At 43.7% G+C, this 14,981-nt stretch overlaps 1 protein-coding gene across 3 annotated transcripts in view; it reads left to right on the plus strand.

Annotated features, from left to right (window-relative positions):
• The window catches only part of PSMD13 (proteasome 26S subunit, non-ATPase 13), a 377,179-nt gene extending 362,426 nt beyond the window's left edge, over nt 1-14,753 (plus strand). For all 3 annotated transcript variants that reach the window (XM_069623910.1, XM_069623909.1, XM_069623911.1), the window contains one exon: nt 13,925-14,753. In XM_069623910.1, the coding sequence (XP_069480011.1) occupies nt 13,925-14,020 (96 nt within the window). In that variant the 3' untranslated portion in view covers nt 14,021-14,753. The remainder of the gene's footprint in view (nt 1-13,924) is intronic.
• The last annotated feature ends 228 nt before the right edge of the window (nt 14,754-14,981 follow it).

The raw sequence follows: 14,981 nt of genomic DNA on the forward strand, positions 1-14,981 counted from the left end.
GTCACAGGTAAAGACCCTGTAGAGAAATGTGTAAAGAAATCCCTATTAGCTAAATTCTGAAGGTTAGTCGCAATACCATCAGAAGTAATCCATCAGATAGAATTTGCTACCTTGGGAAGATTTTGCGTCGTAAAGAATTTTCACATATTCTGTCAGTCTTTTGTCTAATAGAAGACCCTTAGGAGGACTCAGTCTTGGTCCAATTTATGTTTGTAAACAGTTTCAATATTCACTTAAAAGTAAAATGGTGGTGATTGTCTAGCAGCTCCTCACTAATATAGTTTAAAGACATGTTAATGCCTATGTGGCCTCATTCCAGAATGGTCAAGTCCCTAAATTGCTTACCTTATGGTTGAGAGTAGCCACCTTCACTCCATCCTCCTGGTTAGCCACGAGGTGGAGCAAAGCTGGCTATGTACTTGAGACATCTGGGTGCATGCAGCTCCTGATGGCATAATCAAAAGGTTCAAGCTCAACCGCCATTTTTTCTTATCATGGTATATTATACAAGGGATATGTCTCATTCCCCTTCAAAATCTTATTTCAAGGTAAAATAAAAATACACATTGCAACCAAAATGAACAGCATTTTTTAAAGTATGGCTGTCGTTTCAACATGCAGCACTTGATCATTAATTTTCCAAAAAACTATCAAGATACTATGCATAAAGAGGAGCAATAGATGCTGCTCCATCCTTATTCGATTCATACACTGTTTACACTCTGTTCATCCTACAGCAAATGGTCCGGGTGAGCCCTGCTCATGCGCACGCCATGCTGATGTCACCATTTGCATGCATTTATTCTGGTAAACAAAGCGCTGGATCTTACAGGTTCTATGTTCATTGGAATTGCAACAATAATTTTGCACATTTTGAAAACCAGTTCCCTCCTCACTCGGTTGACGATGGTCACAAAATGCTGGTAATGATAGATTTACCTCCTATCTAAATGTTAAGTATTGAAAATTACCGATCTGCATAATCCGAGGCCTGAAAGTGGATGCAACTGACAACCAGTGTGATCCTAGTTCCTAAAGTGTACCCACGTATTCAGGAACATAATGGGCAAGGGTCCCATCAACAAAAGTAAACGTGATGAATTCTCAGTAACACGGGAAGAGGATAATCTCAACCTGGTGAGTTCATTTACTCTGTGGCCTGGGTACCGAAAAAGCCATTGTGTGTGTGGATGGGGGAAGTATTTTATGTATTGAAATGTGGGGGTGGACCACTAGTAAGTGGAGTGAAAATTATAGCAGTTCATCAGAAAAAAGCCCTCTGCAGTTGAATGATCATAGTGGGTCCTCTATTAGACATAAGACTGACAGAATGTGATTGTTTTGGAGCTTGCATGAACATTACGCTGCAAAATCGTCCCAAGGTAGGAAATTCTGTCTGATGGATTACTTGTGATGGTATTGCAACTAACCTTCAGAATTTAGCGAATGGGGATTTCTTTACACCTTTCTCTACAGGGGGTCCTACCTGTGACACACCTCAGTGCATCCAAAATCCTAGAAGTCTCGTATAAACAGCTTGGACTACTTATTTACAGATCTGAACCAGGTCAATGATTTCAGCATAAACCATGAGAGAATTAAAATGTGTGCTATAAAACGTTTATGGACCAACGCAGCTGTACTAAATTGGATTCATGGCTGTTTTGGGGCAGGGGGGGCTGGGACTGGCTTTGATTCCTGGCACTACTGTTACTGAAAGTAGGTGTAGTTTCATTTTCTGGTAACGTGGCTGTCTTGATGAGTAAAGTGAGGGGCTTGCAACGATTTTGTAACATTATATAAATATTGGAGGCCTGTTTTACAAAAAAGATCTTGATTGCCTTAGCAGCTGTGCTATATCTGAAATGAGGAAAAACAAAATGCCACCAATTAGGAAGGACTCCGGGGCAGATTTCTTTTTTTTTTTTTTTTTTGCAACAGCCGTCAACACGCGAAGAGCAAGTTTGGCGCGTGCAGCGGCCCTTCCTTTGCCTTTACCCGGCGATGAGGAGGAAGAACTCTTACAATGCACACAGGCGTGCTCAAATGAGTTGAAATCTAGTGATTGCAACAAAATTGGCTGTATGGATAGTGCCGATGGCTCACTATCACTGTTCATAGATGACCCTCCTATTGAACTCGCTAAGGAAAAATCTAAATGTAGCCCAATGTCAAATGGAGCAATACCAGTAGTCGACTTAAGTCCTTCTGGTTCTTTTGCTGATGCGCCCAAAACATTTTTGACCAACGACTTTAACTTACTAGGCCTCTCTAAGAACGCTGATACTTTTGTGGATGAGGGGAACAGTAATGAAAAGGGGTCGGAGTTAACAACGCTGGGCATATTTAATAGATACATTTTGCAAGAATTACGAAAGCAGACTGAGCTTATGAATAAAGTTGTAATCGATTTTGGCCAGCTACCCTCTAAAATAGGGGACGTACTTCAGGTTTTAAAATCGTAATATTAAACAAACGTCCCATTCTGCCAAAAATCTGAGGAAGCAAAAAAATCAATAAGCCAGTTATCTGTTGCAGGGAAAGTAATACTGATCCCTGACTCAATACCTAGTGAAGGTATGATGAGTGACATAACCAAGTAAGGGGTCCAGTTGGGGGGGTTATCAGGTAATATTATCCCCATATATATGGTCGCCGCACATAATATCGCCGGGAAAAGGTCCTGGCGATATTATATGGGTGACAAAATATATGGGATGGGGGCAGTCAAAAAAAGGGGTTGAGGGTTGCGGGGGTGTCCCCCCGCATGTTCCATGCAATAATGTCCCCACAAAATACGGCCATTTTTCGGCGATATTTTTGTGGGGACATTACATGGAACTGTTGGGGGAGGCCTCGGAGGGCAAATGGTGCTCAACCAAAGGTTTTGCCGGATGAGACAGCAAACTTTCAAATTAAATTATCGGAAAAAAAGTGAATAAATGTGGAAACAGAACAAATTGGATGTTAAAAATATGAATGCATCTAGGGAATTCCTTACAGATAAGGACTTTAACTCAATTGAGGAGGCTAGACGAGAGATGACGCCAACTGTTCCTTCCAGGGAAAGAGTCAAAACAGGTGATCAGGCAGCCAGCACCCCAAACATAATATAAAGATGATCAGTCCACTCAAATTGAATATTATGAGGGTGGGGGGAGCGATGTCTGATGTGATGAAAAAGAAAAAGGAACTATGTAAAATAGAACTGCAACTTAAAACTTTAGAATATGGCTTGAATGACATCTTTAAAAATCCGGCAGCTATTCCCAGGCCGGTAACCCCAATAACTATGAATGATAACAATACAACAGAGGAAGGGGACGGTTCAAAAGTGCAACTAATAACTACAACCTTAGACCTGAAATATTGAAAAGAAGTAATGACTCAATCAGTTAATTCAGGTCTAGGTTACAAGGACTGGATTCAAGGGAAAATGAAACCCCACACTAATTTCATCTGTCTCTAAACCGGAATTGCCTATTGATCTTACTAGTCAAGATCATTTGGAATTTAGTAATGGCAGGGAAACAATTAAATGAAGATGAAGTTATACGAATTGTAGAAAAGAGATTTGCCGAGAAGAAACCTACAAAAGAGAATGTGCAGGAAGTATCTAGTGATAAAAAGCAAGAGCCACATACTCCTAGATTGAGAGAGCTCACAGAAGTATATAGACAATGTAAACATGGAAACAATGTAAGAAAACCAGCCTGACCAGACAACCCAGTTTAATCTTGGTCATTATTTAATGATGGTGGTCGAATATCGTTCAATAGGCTGTACATTCTATCCCTGCTCTCAGCTATTCCGGAACTGAGCTTGGTCTCGTCAGCTGATATATTACTGGTTGACTTTATTCATAAACTGAGATATGAATTTGTCCGTCTAGTTATACCATCTCCATTAGTGAGGTAGCTACTGATGGAGGTTGAAGCGCTACAGTGCAGGGGCTTTGACCTCTTCCCCTACAAAACATCAGCATACTTGGGAGAAGATAAAGAAGTTGACCAGAGGAAAGTAGAGTTGGTGGCTCAGTCGTCAGAAGAGGATTCCTCCTATGCTAACATTCTAGGGGACACGGACAAACCAGAGTGGAGATGGATAGCACTTTCATTAAGAGACTAACACTTTAAAACAACCGGGAAAACCTCTCTAGTACTTCTGCAAAGTTGAGTTTACGAAGTTGGAATTCTCAGGGATTTTTTCACTTGCTCAACAATGGTTAATTGATGGATGAACTTTTATCTTATGATTTTATTCTATTACAAGAGACGTGGGCCAGAGGCAAGATGCTATGGGATGGTTTTCATATGGTAGAAATATGCGCCACTGGTGGTTCCAAGGGACCTCCCAAGGGAGGTTTAATGTTGGCTTATAACCAAGAAACCTGAGCTGAGAAAAAGGAGGAATGGTGTATTTTGAACTGCTTTCTTACAGTAACCTTTAGTGTAAAGGTTCTGGGTGGCTTCTTTGCTTTTTTAATCACCAATGTTTATTGGAACCCACTAGAGTACTCTGATCAACATCTCAACCAAACTAGATAATCTGGGGAATAAGATTGACCAGTGGTTGTATGCTAATGAAGGAGTCCAAATTATCATAGCGGGTGACTTCAATACGGATTGCAACGTTAATCCGATAGTGGGCGATGTTCTTAAAATCAACATGGCAACTAGTACACCAAACTTAGAGGAGCCTTGTGGCTTCACTTAGCTGAAATCTGGGGTCTTGAATTGGTGGAAAATGGCTATCCGACCTGGAATGTAAATTTTGAAGTGAAAAACAGTGCTACTAGCAACCATAGTATGCTATCAATTGACTTTGTTCAAAATTCTCCTGGTGAAACTTCTAGTTACTATTCTGAAGGTATATCGATGACTCCTAGAGGTAATAGAATGAAGTGGACATGCAATAAAACTGTTAGGTCATACTCATTAATCATTGTTGACATGAACCTATCGCCATTAGAACAGCATATGCAGACCTACTCGGTTGATCATTTTGCTCCATACATAAACAAAATCATTCAAGGCATTTCGGTTTTAAATAAGACTGAAGAAAAATCAGACATAATGATACTGAGGTACATGCTCATAAAGCGGCAATGAGGAAAGATGTACAGTTACTTTTGAAAAGGGGCAAACGCGATTCTTGTATACTGAATGAGATCAAAAATGTTAAACATTACAAGAATTGGTTGATCGGTCAGAGTTAGGTCACAATTGGATGAGAAGTAATGCTGAACTCTAAAGAGCCGCAATGTATCACATTTTTGGAACCTGATTAACAATTTGGAACATTCTCAAAGATTGGTCTTTAAACCCAATTTCAGAAGGGGTATGGTTGGATCACTCTTCATTTACGGATGCAAGGCTAAGGTCACAAAAGACAAACTAAGAAGAAATGGAATGGTCACTGGACAACTCTATTGACAATGTGTCCATGTTGATTAAGAAATCAAATAATTTCCACCTCAAGTAACAGATTGACAGTGCCTTGCATCTTGTGCTCCACATGGCTGGGGGGGTTTCCCCGTCCGTTTACCTCAGCCCCAGTATACATATGTTCCTCCTCCTCTCCCTGTTCTCCAAGTCATCCATCTTCAGAGTGACTTCTTCCTCACGGAGCTCCAACTCTCATACGGGCATCCAGGCACATTTCAACCATATCCGCAAAGAGTTGATTATTTTCCATGCCCTCGATCTTGCTTCCCACTGTGCTCCCCCTCCATGTTCGGTTTGCAAGGAACGCCTGCAAGTCTCACCTGAAGTGCCTTAATTTCTGCCAAAATACTTCAAATATTGTTTTTTGTGGCAATTTTCGATACATGCAACTACGCCAGCAATCTCCTTTCCTGTGGCCTCCCCCCTCCCCCCCCACACACACACACTTCCCAACATTTCCACCAGGCTTTCCGGCCGACATAGCCCTAGGCTGCAATGTCTTTACTCTTCCACAGTTCCAAGCGCTCTCAGCAGTCTTCCTGAGCTCTCCCTGTCAAGTCACCCTGTTTCTTTGCTTCAGCACCTACATTCACTGCCCACAATGTCTCCTAACAGGCAGCCAATACAAATTCTTACCCCTATGGCGGACTCCCTGCAGTACGGTGTCCCGTATAACCCATTCATACTTAATACAAGGCCCAGATGTGGCCCGGGAGCCGGCCTCTTCGGTTCCTGGTCTTCACCTCTGCCCGCCTGCGCCCAGGCCCGTGGCAGACTCCAAGATTGCCCTCAGCAGTACAAGGTCCCCCTCAGCAGGCCGGGGGCCCCTCAACGGAATGCCAGCACTAAAGTCCTGCTCTCCTTCCTCCACTTTGGGAGTGATCCCCACAAAACAGGCTAGAGATGGACCTACCACCACCACCACCACCACCACCTCCTAACTTAAGCCTCTTCTCTGCTGGATGTGGTAACCACAGCCACAGTACTACTTGCCCCCAGTGCATAGGGTAGGCCGCCAGGGGCAGGGGCCCCTCCTACTTTTTGTTAGAACAATCCCTGCCCCCAGTGTGTATGGAATACTAACATTGCATGGTGCCTGCACTGGCGATCGTATTATGAATATTTCCCAAAGTCTTTGTCCACAAGGGTACTGCAGGATGCCCCTCACCACAAACCTCCACAAGGCAGTGCCGAGTTGTCTTGGTCAGAGTGGTTGCAGCTCCACTCTTCTCCTCTTGCCTCCCTTATGTAGCACGCATGGTGCCCTTGGGGAGGGGGGGAGGGCCTATGCATGATGGCAAGCCTCCTATGGCCTGTTTCCGCTCTAAAAATCACTGCTGCAGGCCCCAGGCTACAAACTGCCTTTGTTATCTTGGAATTTATTGCCGCCCACCGGGCTCTGTAATGCACAACGGGGGGGGGGGGGCCCTGCCGATGTGTGCGCCACTCTAGATGGTAAGTAACTTTTTTAAACACTGGTTATACTTTTCAAGACTGAATCCTTTTCTTATCCAGTCCTCCCCTACTAAGAGGGGTCCTAGTGGTCTAGGCGCCAGTTGTAAGCAGGTTGAAATGGAGTTCAGCTGCAGGAAAAGTCAGAGCTCCTGAGGAAGTCTCTTCAAAACAAGTAGTTCACTTTAGAGTTAGGGTCCGGGGACTTGAGAAGACACCCTAGCAGTATTCCAGCAATGGGCCTTAGCGAACTGGATAAGAGGACTCCAATCACTTGAATCACCACCAAAGCTTCACAGGAATCACAAAAGGCGTAAGGTAAGTAATACCCCAGCCAACACAGTACTTCTGCACAGAAGGAGTTTGCAGCATGACGTCTTCAGGATCTGCAGCCAAAAACAGTCTATGAATTCCTTGTCATGAAGACGACACTGGAAGGGAATTTGCAGCAGGAATCAACGGAGAAGGCTCCACGCAAGAGGTTCCTCACAGCTGAATGTGGCTCTGTGGTTTTGGCACCCTTTTCAGGAGCCACGGGAAGACTGAAAATAGCTGGTCTGATTCTGTGCATTTATCCAGTCCTGCATGCTGGTGAGGGGACTTTTTGGACTCAAATGCAGTCTCTGGAGTTCCAGCAGGATGCGACCAGAGTTTCAGCGCAATTTGGAAGACTTTGCACCACACAATGGCGCGAGGTCCCAGGGTATTTGGGTATTGCACCCAGCAACATCTCAGCACGATGTGGGATGGCTCAAAATGCAGGTCTTGAATCAAGTGGAGCTTGCCAGGCTCTGGGTCGGTGTTGTTTCCGGGACCCCCGGGTCGATTGGAAGGAAGGGTTGCTGCAGGCTCCAGTTATACAGCAGGCTCTCCGGAAGCTGGAAATAGCTTTCTTCCTCTTCGGTTTCAGCTCCAGTGGTCGACTTATCACCAACTTCCTGGTTGGTAGTATTTAACAGGAACTACAGCATATTGACTTCGGAAATCATGTGCACCTACGAAATTCTTAAGAGAATGCCGGAAGGTCTGTTGAAGTTAAGCAAGAAAGGAGACACCTGCTCCAAGAATTGTTTGTTGTGGATAAACCCGGAGTTTAAGTTAGAAGGAAAAGCTTTTGGGTTAATTGGTTTTTGTGTGGGATTCAATGGCTGGGTGACCTTTTCAAGGAGAACAAATGGATCGCTTTTAACAGACCGACTACCGAAAAGGGACTAAAAGATCGCACTTTCTGTGAATATCGAACATTGAAGAGAGCCGTCAGACTGAATCCCTGAGGAAGGCAAAGATTGGATGGATTGGTTGCAAGAATTAAAGATCAAATGACCTATTGCATCAAGGGTATATAAATTATTGGCGCAAAGTAAGGTTGCTGATGGGAATTTATTGGACAAATGGTCAGAAGTGTTAGATGCTGAAATGAGTGTGGGCAGATGGAACATCTGGGATCGTGAGTTTGACATCAAATCTAGGAGAAAGAGCAAGACAAATCAAGATATTGAACAGTGTATTGGACACCACAAAAACTATATGAAAGGGGCCTATTGGATTCTGAAGCATGCTGTAGGTGCAAACAGAGTGGGGTCATTTGAGCATATAATGTGGGAGTGACATTTTCAGGGTTTTCTGGGAAGGGGTGGCCTTGACAATGAATAAAGTATTAATGATTGATGTGGAATATGACTTTGCAAGTATTGTTGTGGGGAGGAGTGCATAGCAGACTTATAATTTCCGCAAAGATGTTGGTTCTTCAGAGCTTCTTTTTCCGATAAAAGAAAATCCTACTACGAAACCGGAAGTGTTCAATCACCCTCAGTTTCTACCTGGCTATTGGCTTTACAGCAAAGGGTGATCCTGTATGGAAATAATGAAAAGGAATCTATTTGAACAAATTTGGGAGAGATTCTTGGAGATGCTTGAATGATTCTGAGAAATGACTTCATTGTCTGACTTGTTATATAATTGTATTACTGAAATGTTTAATAAAAATGTGAATTTTTTTTAAAAACGAACTACAGCACAACTTCTGCATTCTCCCACTGAATTTTACAAGGAGCGGTCTGGTTGTCCAATTAGGACAGACAGCCCCTCAGTGGGAGTTGGTTCCTTTCAGGCAAAGTGAGAGACAAAGGCCTTCACAGGTTTGGGCTCCTCTCTCACCTCCTGCCTTTCCAGACACTCTGGAGCCTGAGCAGGGAATCCAAAGGATTCCTGCCGTAGACAAAACTTCCACTGAGGTCTGTTTCACCTAGAATGGCAGGGGAAGACCTCAGGAACAACAAACACACAAGAAATGACAAAAAAGGAGCCCCCATTTTAGAAAAATTGGGACCCTTCTGTGCATTACCGAGGCTGAATTAACAGTCCGTGAGTAATGAAGAATAAGTCCTAAAAGTAGTTGCACTGTCACCAGCCATTCAAGGAAACTTGCAATTGTAATAAAATGTTACCAGGTAAGTACGAAAGAGGATGCATTATCGCCCTAGGACTCCACATAAGATGGGGTGCGCTGACCCACTTATACAAAATGTGTAGGGGATGACAATCCCTATTTACTACTTGGGAACAGTAGTTCACCCAACTATATGAAAGACATTAACGTGGGAGCCCAAAGGGACAAACCAGCCTAGGCGCAAAAGTTATAGGAAACTATAACTTCAACCATACACTATGGAGAGACCTAAAAAGGTCACCCATAAAAGGAGTAAATGGCCAGATGAGAGCGTAAAGATCCCCTAGGGACAAGGTAAACTAGTTACAAAGTCCAAGCAAAAGATTCTGTAGTTGACGCAGGTCAGGAAGGTTTATCACTAATGTGAAAATCTTGCCTAACCTAGGGAAACCACTTTAGAGATGGGGAGAGGTAGTTTTTTTCTTTAATATTTTAAAAAAAGTATATGTTAAAATGGCACCCCCTTGTTTATCCTTCCAGCACGCCACAATTGTTACTCAGGATCGACTCTGCCAGTCTGCCGACATCCAATACCAACTGGTACCCTCTAATGCATAATGCATATAACCTCTTTCATTGGGTCATGAGTAGCTACTGTTTTGGTTAACCTTTTCTAAAAGAATTGCAGCATGTTATTAGTTTAAACTGATTGGCAACTTGCTTTTTTAAACATATTACCGGCCAATTCTATGGAGAAAGTGGGTTACCTTTTAGCACATGGGAGACAAAGTTTAGTTTGTATATTTGTAAAGCGCAACTGAACCCTACGGTAACTGGGCGCTAAGTCTTTAGGATCAGCAATGGGTATAGAGATTGCACATACATGGGCAAGCGAGTATAATACAGTACAGTAAATGGTGGGAAGGACCAGGTTACAGTGGTCCAAGAAAGGGGCACAGTAGATTGTGGCGGGACCGGGTTACAGTTAGGTCTGCTGCAATCATGGCATACATTAAACGATACAGGTGTCAGGGTGATGTACATAGTGGCTTAAATTTGATAATGGAACAGTTGAATGTAGCTAAGTGCAGTGGACAGGCTATTGTTTAGTTATGAGCAATTCCTTGACTTTGGCTTTAAACGACCAAAATGATGTGTCAGATCTAATTTCATAGGTAGTGCATTCCAGCATTTTGCTGCTAGTATGAGTAAAATTGCTCCCCCGGCCGTTTTCAGGTTGAACTTCGGTATGTTGATTTAGTGTAGATAAGGGGATCTGGTTAGTCTGGTAGAGTTCTGTCTAGTAAATTTGTCTGAGTATCGTGGGGCTGTCATACAGTCATTTGTGTGTAATAACCAGTGCATAGCTTAATTCTTTCTCGGATGGGGAGCCAGCCAGATTCCTTTCTGAATGTGGAAATGTGGGCCTTGCTGGGAAGAATGAGAGTGCATCGGAGGGCTTTATTTTGGAGTATCTGTAGTCTGTTCAGATTGTGATTCGTGGAACCAGGGAGAAGTGTGCTGCAATAGTCCAAGTTGGACAATGAGGGCTCTAGCCAGTGTGAGGCAGCTGTTGGTAGATAAAAACGGTCTGCAGGCATTTATAAGTTTATTGGTATAGGCTGTAGATGAGATGGTAGCATTGATTTGCTTTTTGAGGGAGAGTGTGGAGTCAAGATACACCCCCAGTGTTTTGACTTCTTTCGATACTTTATAATGTTGCCATTGATGGTGAAGGATTGGTATCTCGGGTCAAGTTTGTTAAGACGGGCCTGTAAGCCGACCATAAGCAGTTCCGTCTTATTGTTTAAGCAGAGGCTATGGGTGGCCATCCATGCTTGGATTTCAAGGGAGATCTCGTTCAACTTTGCAACATCCTCATCATAGCTCCAAGTGGAAGAAGGGGCAGTCTATGCAAATAGTTGATGTGGTCTTTGGCCGTGAGACTGGCTTTTTTGGATTCTATTTTGGCTTGCAGGAGAGCTATTTTATTTGAGAGCGCTTGTTGGATGTTGCACCAAGTTTTGTCCTTGATGCAGTCATCAGTGGGGGGCACGGGAGATTCCAATTCTCTTAGGATGGTGAAAAGCTCTTTTGTGCCAGATTTGGTGGTGCGTATTATATTGAAGATCTTTTTTTTGTCATTCATAATAGCAGCTTTATATGTGGCTGCTGTCAGAGAATTTTTCCTTGGTGAGCAAGGGGGCTTTTCTCCAGCTGGATTTGGCTGTTCTCTTGAGGTTACGAAGTGCCTTCCGTTCTGCTGAGAACCATTTGTTCACATGAGCAGTAGGTTTAATCTTTCTTAATTTAAGTGGTGCTATTTGATCCAGGGCTTGTTCCAGTGTGGTGTTGGAGTTTGACTAGGGATGTGGGATCAGTATTGGTGGAATTAAGGATTTCAGAGGTGATTGGCTTTATTAGGGGTCTCAGGTTCTCAATGGTAATATTGCATTTGTTCCTGACTAGAGTTTGCAGTTCCTCAGTGGAGGGTTCGCTTTTTTTGTATGGCTTTGGTTATAGTAAAGGTGATAAGATGGTGGTCTGACCAGGCGCATGGTGAGATGTCAGTCACTGAGATGTCAGTTGACTTTGGCGAGCCAATCCAATGTTCTGCCTTTAACATGTGTGGGTTTGTTGATGTGTTGTGTTAGGCCTAGTTGTGTGATAGTGTCATTAATCAGTGAGGCATTCACATTCTTAGGGTCCTGAAGGCCGAGGTTGAAGTCAACCAGTACAATGATTTGGGAGCCTGGTTTTGTATTTGCTGTCAGTAGGTGGGAAATGTACTCCTCAAAGGAAGTGATAGCACCTGGCGGTCTGTGTATAAGGTGAAAGAGTATGGTTCGGGAGCTAGATAGCAGGAGTTTGAAAGATAGCAGTTCGGCAAAGGGTATGTCTGTCTACTCCACCCCCAGTCCTGGATGTTCTGTCTGTTCTGATGATAGAGTAATTTTCTGGGACAGCAATGGAGAGAGACGGACCGGCAGCGAGATGTAGCCAGGTTTCAGTTACTGCGAGGAAATCCAGTTTGTTGGAAGTGATCACGTCAGCAATGTCAGGAGAGTGAGCGACTAAAGAGCGTGCGTTGACGAGGGCATCTTTGAGTGTGGTGGTGGCAGTAGCCGCTGAGTCATCTGGCGAGCGAGTGCCTGGTGTATCAGGGCAGGGGTTGTTAGGTTTGACAGTGTGGGATGATGGTATAGTAAGGTGCAGTGATTTGATGCCCTCTAATTGTGATGAATGTGCTGGCAGGTATATGTTTAGAGCAGAAGCGGGAGCTTAGTTGAGCATTTCTTAGATATGTAGGGCAGGGTATGAGGTGTTGGGTGGCAAATTTGGCAATCCATTCTGCCGGTGAAAGCGGTGGTTGAAGGGGAGCTGGGGCGTAGTTCCTGTAGGTGAAGTAGGCAATGTTTTGTCCCAAGTGTTGGGAGGGAGGTTAGATGGTGCTATATTGTGGAATAGCGGGAGAATAGACGCCATAGTGAGTGCTACTTATTGAGTATGCTACCCAGACATGTGACAAAGGGCTAGTTTGATATCTAGAGCCTGGTTGTGGTAATATTCTGGATCAAGATATGTGCATAATCTGAGGTAATGGGCTAATTCAAGATAAGCACACAATCTATAGTAGTAGTAGGCTAGTTTGGGATATGCACATAGTCTGGTGGTGGGCTAGTTCAGGTAAACACACAATCTGCAATAATGGGCTAGTTCAGGATGAGCACACAGTCCAAGGCAGTTGATGCTTACATGCGTCTGGAATGCAGGCACAGGGTTGTGTAGTTTGTCATTTAACTTGATACAAGATCTTGACTATGCATACAGATAGTAATATATACAATTATATATGATTATCATCACCTGAGCTGGATAAAGTAGGATTTCGGCATACCAGATTTGACGGCCAGTGTGCAGTATTCGTTGGCTTCCAATAGGCAGCAGATTTATCCACTTGTTCCTACAGGCACTTACAAGTCTGCTACACTGTCCCTCATTGAGGCATTTGGACACGTTTAGTAAGGGTTCAACCAGCTAAATGGGCATTAATGCGCCTAAGCGCGAACAGGGGCTAACGGGACATTTTTTCGGCCTTCGTCGGCCGCCGGCTTTCCGCCTACCGGCGGAAGTGGGGACTTGTTATGGGGACGTGTTACTTAGCAACTGAGAGGCAACCAAGCCTCGCTTTGGTGCAGAGCAGCGCCCAGCATTTTTTTCACAATGCGAGTATGCAGGCATCAGATTTCTGATGCAGTAGGCTCGAGATGGATCCAGATGCAGGTAGGGGCACCAAATGTAGAAATGTGGCCAAAATGCTGCGAAGGACCATACGATCCTTGTGGGCTGGGATCCGCTGTTTTTGCAAGTCTGATCAGTGCTGAAATGACTGTAGGAGGGACAGAATCCTGCAAATCAATTCCTCAGCTGCTCACCCACTTCCCCTGCACTACATGTTCTCCCCAGACCAGTTCTGCTACATTCTGTGATGGGCGTTCTCCAACTTGCTCTCTCATTGATCGACCCTATTGTGTGCTAGAATGCGTTTGCTTTGTTCTTTCAGACTAGTAGTGCTATGTACTGGAAAGAGTGTTCTATCTTTTTCTGATTGATAATCAACTTGCTTTTCTTGCAGATAAAGAGCATGAAAGACCGTCTGGAATTTTGGTGCACAGACGTGAAGAGTATGGAGCTGTTGGTGGAGCATCAGGCCCACGACATACTGACCTAGAGTGCAGCTGCACTATATGTCCAACGTTGGGAGAAGGGAGGGCGCTTAACTGCTGAATTGTTATCATTCACTATTAAATTAATTGGAGACCTGGCGAAGTAGTGTTATCTTGTTTTGGATTTATTACTCACTTTGACTCAATTGGTTGGAGTGACTCCTCTTGAGGTAATCCAATGTCAGAGCAGCTGCTGATGAAGCCAACAATGCATATATGGCAGTAGTGTTTTTTTAGCCAAGATTGTTCTTTTCTCCAGTCCTTGGAAGTTGCCAGTTGGAATCTTGTTTTTATCTGCCACCCGCATTGCTGCCTGATTGTATAGAAATAACTGGATACGAATGTGTTTGCTCTGATCACTTCCGATGGCTTGATGGCAGAGCCTTCCGAACTGCATTCTCCTTACCAAGCCCACAGCCTTTCTCGGTCACCTTGGATAAATTATCACATTCTCACTAGATGGGATAGCTTCCAGTGTTAAGAGGACTCATGTCAGACCATGAAGACACAATGTTTCAGAGGCTTTGAAATTCAGCCAGTTTCTTTTCATGATTGATGCATCCACATGCACCTAGAAAGGCTGCTAATTCCTCAAATGTTTACCTGGGCATGATACCATTACGTTCATAGCCTATTATTTTGGGTTGGTTCTCAAATACCTGTCTGTGGTATTTTGTTAGAAATACCATTGTTGTAGTGTTATGTCTGGCCAGAGATATTAAATGTCATTTTATGAAATTGTCTGTATGTCTTGTGTGTTCACTTTGAATGGTGTTGAAGGCTGCCCTCTCGGGTATCACTGTTGATGACTAGGAATCTCATAGCACATTACCCTTTTGTCTTTCCCATCGCAGACTTCACTATTTTCATCAAGTAAGCATAAGCACTGAGTGTAGCGAGGGAGCCTGAACCATCCATGACGGATTTGGGGGTTTCTCTCCCCCAGAGAACTTGCAATCTGTTTTG

The sequence above is a fragment of the Ambystoma mexicanum genome, chromosome 11 (assembly GCF_040938575.1).
Source record: "Ambystoma mexicanum isolate Mex_15411 chromosome 11, UKY_AmexF1_1, whole genome shotgun sequence".
Classification (NCBI taxonomy): Eukaryota; Metazoa; Chordata; class Amphibia; order Caudata; family Ambystomatidae; genus Ambystoma; species Ambystoma mexicanum.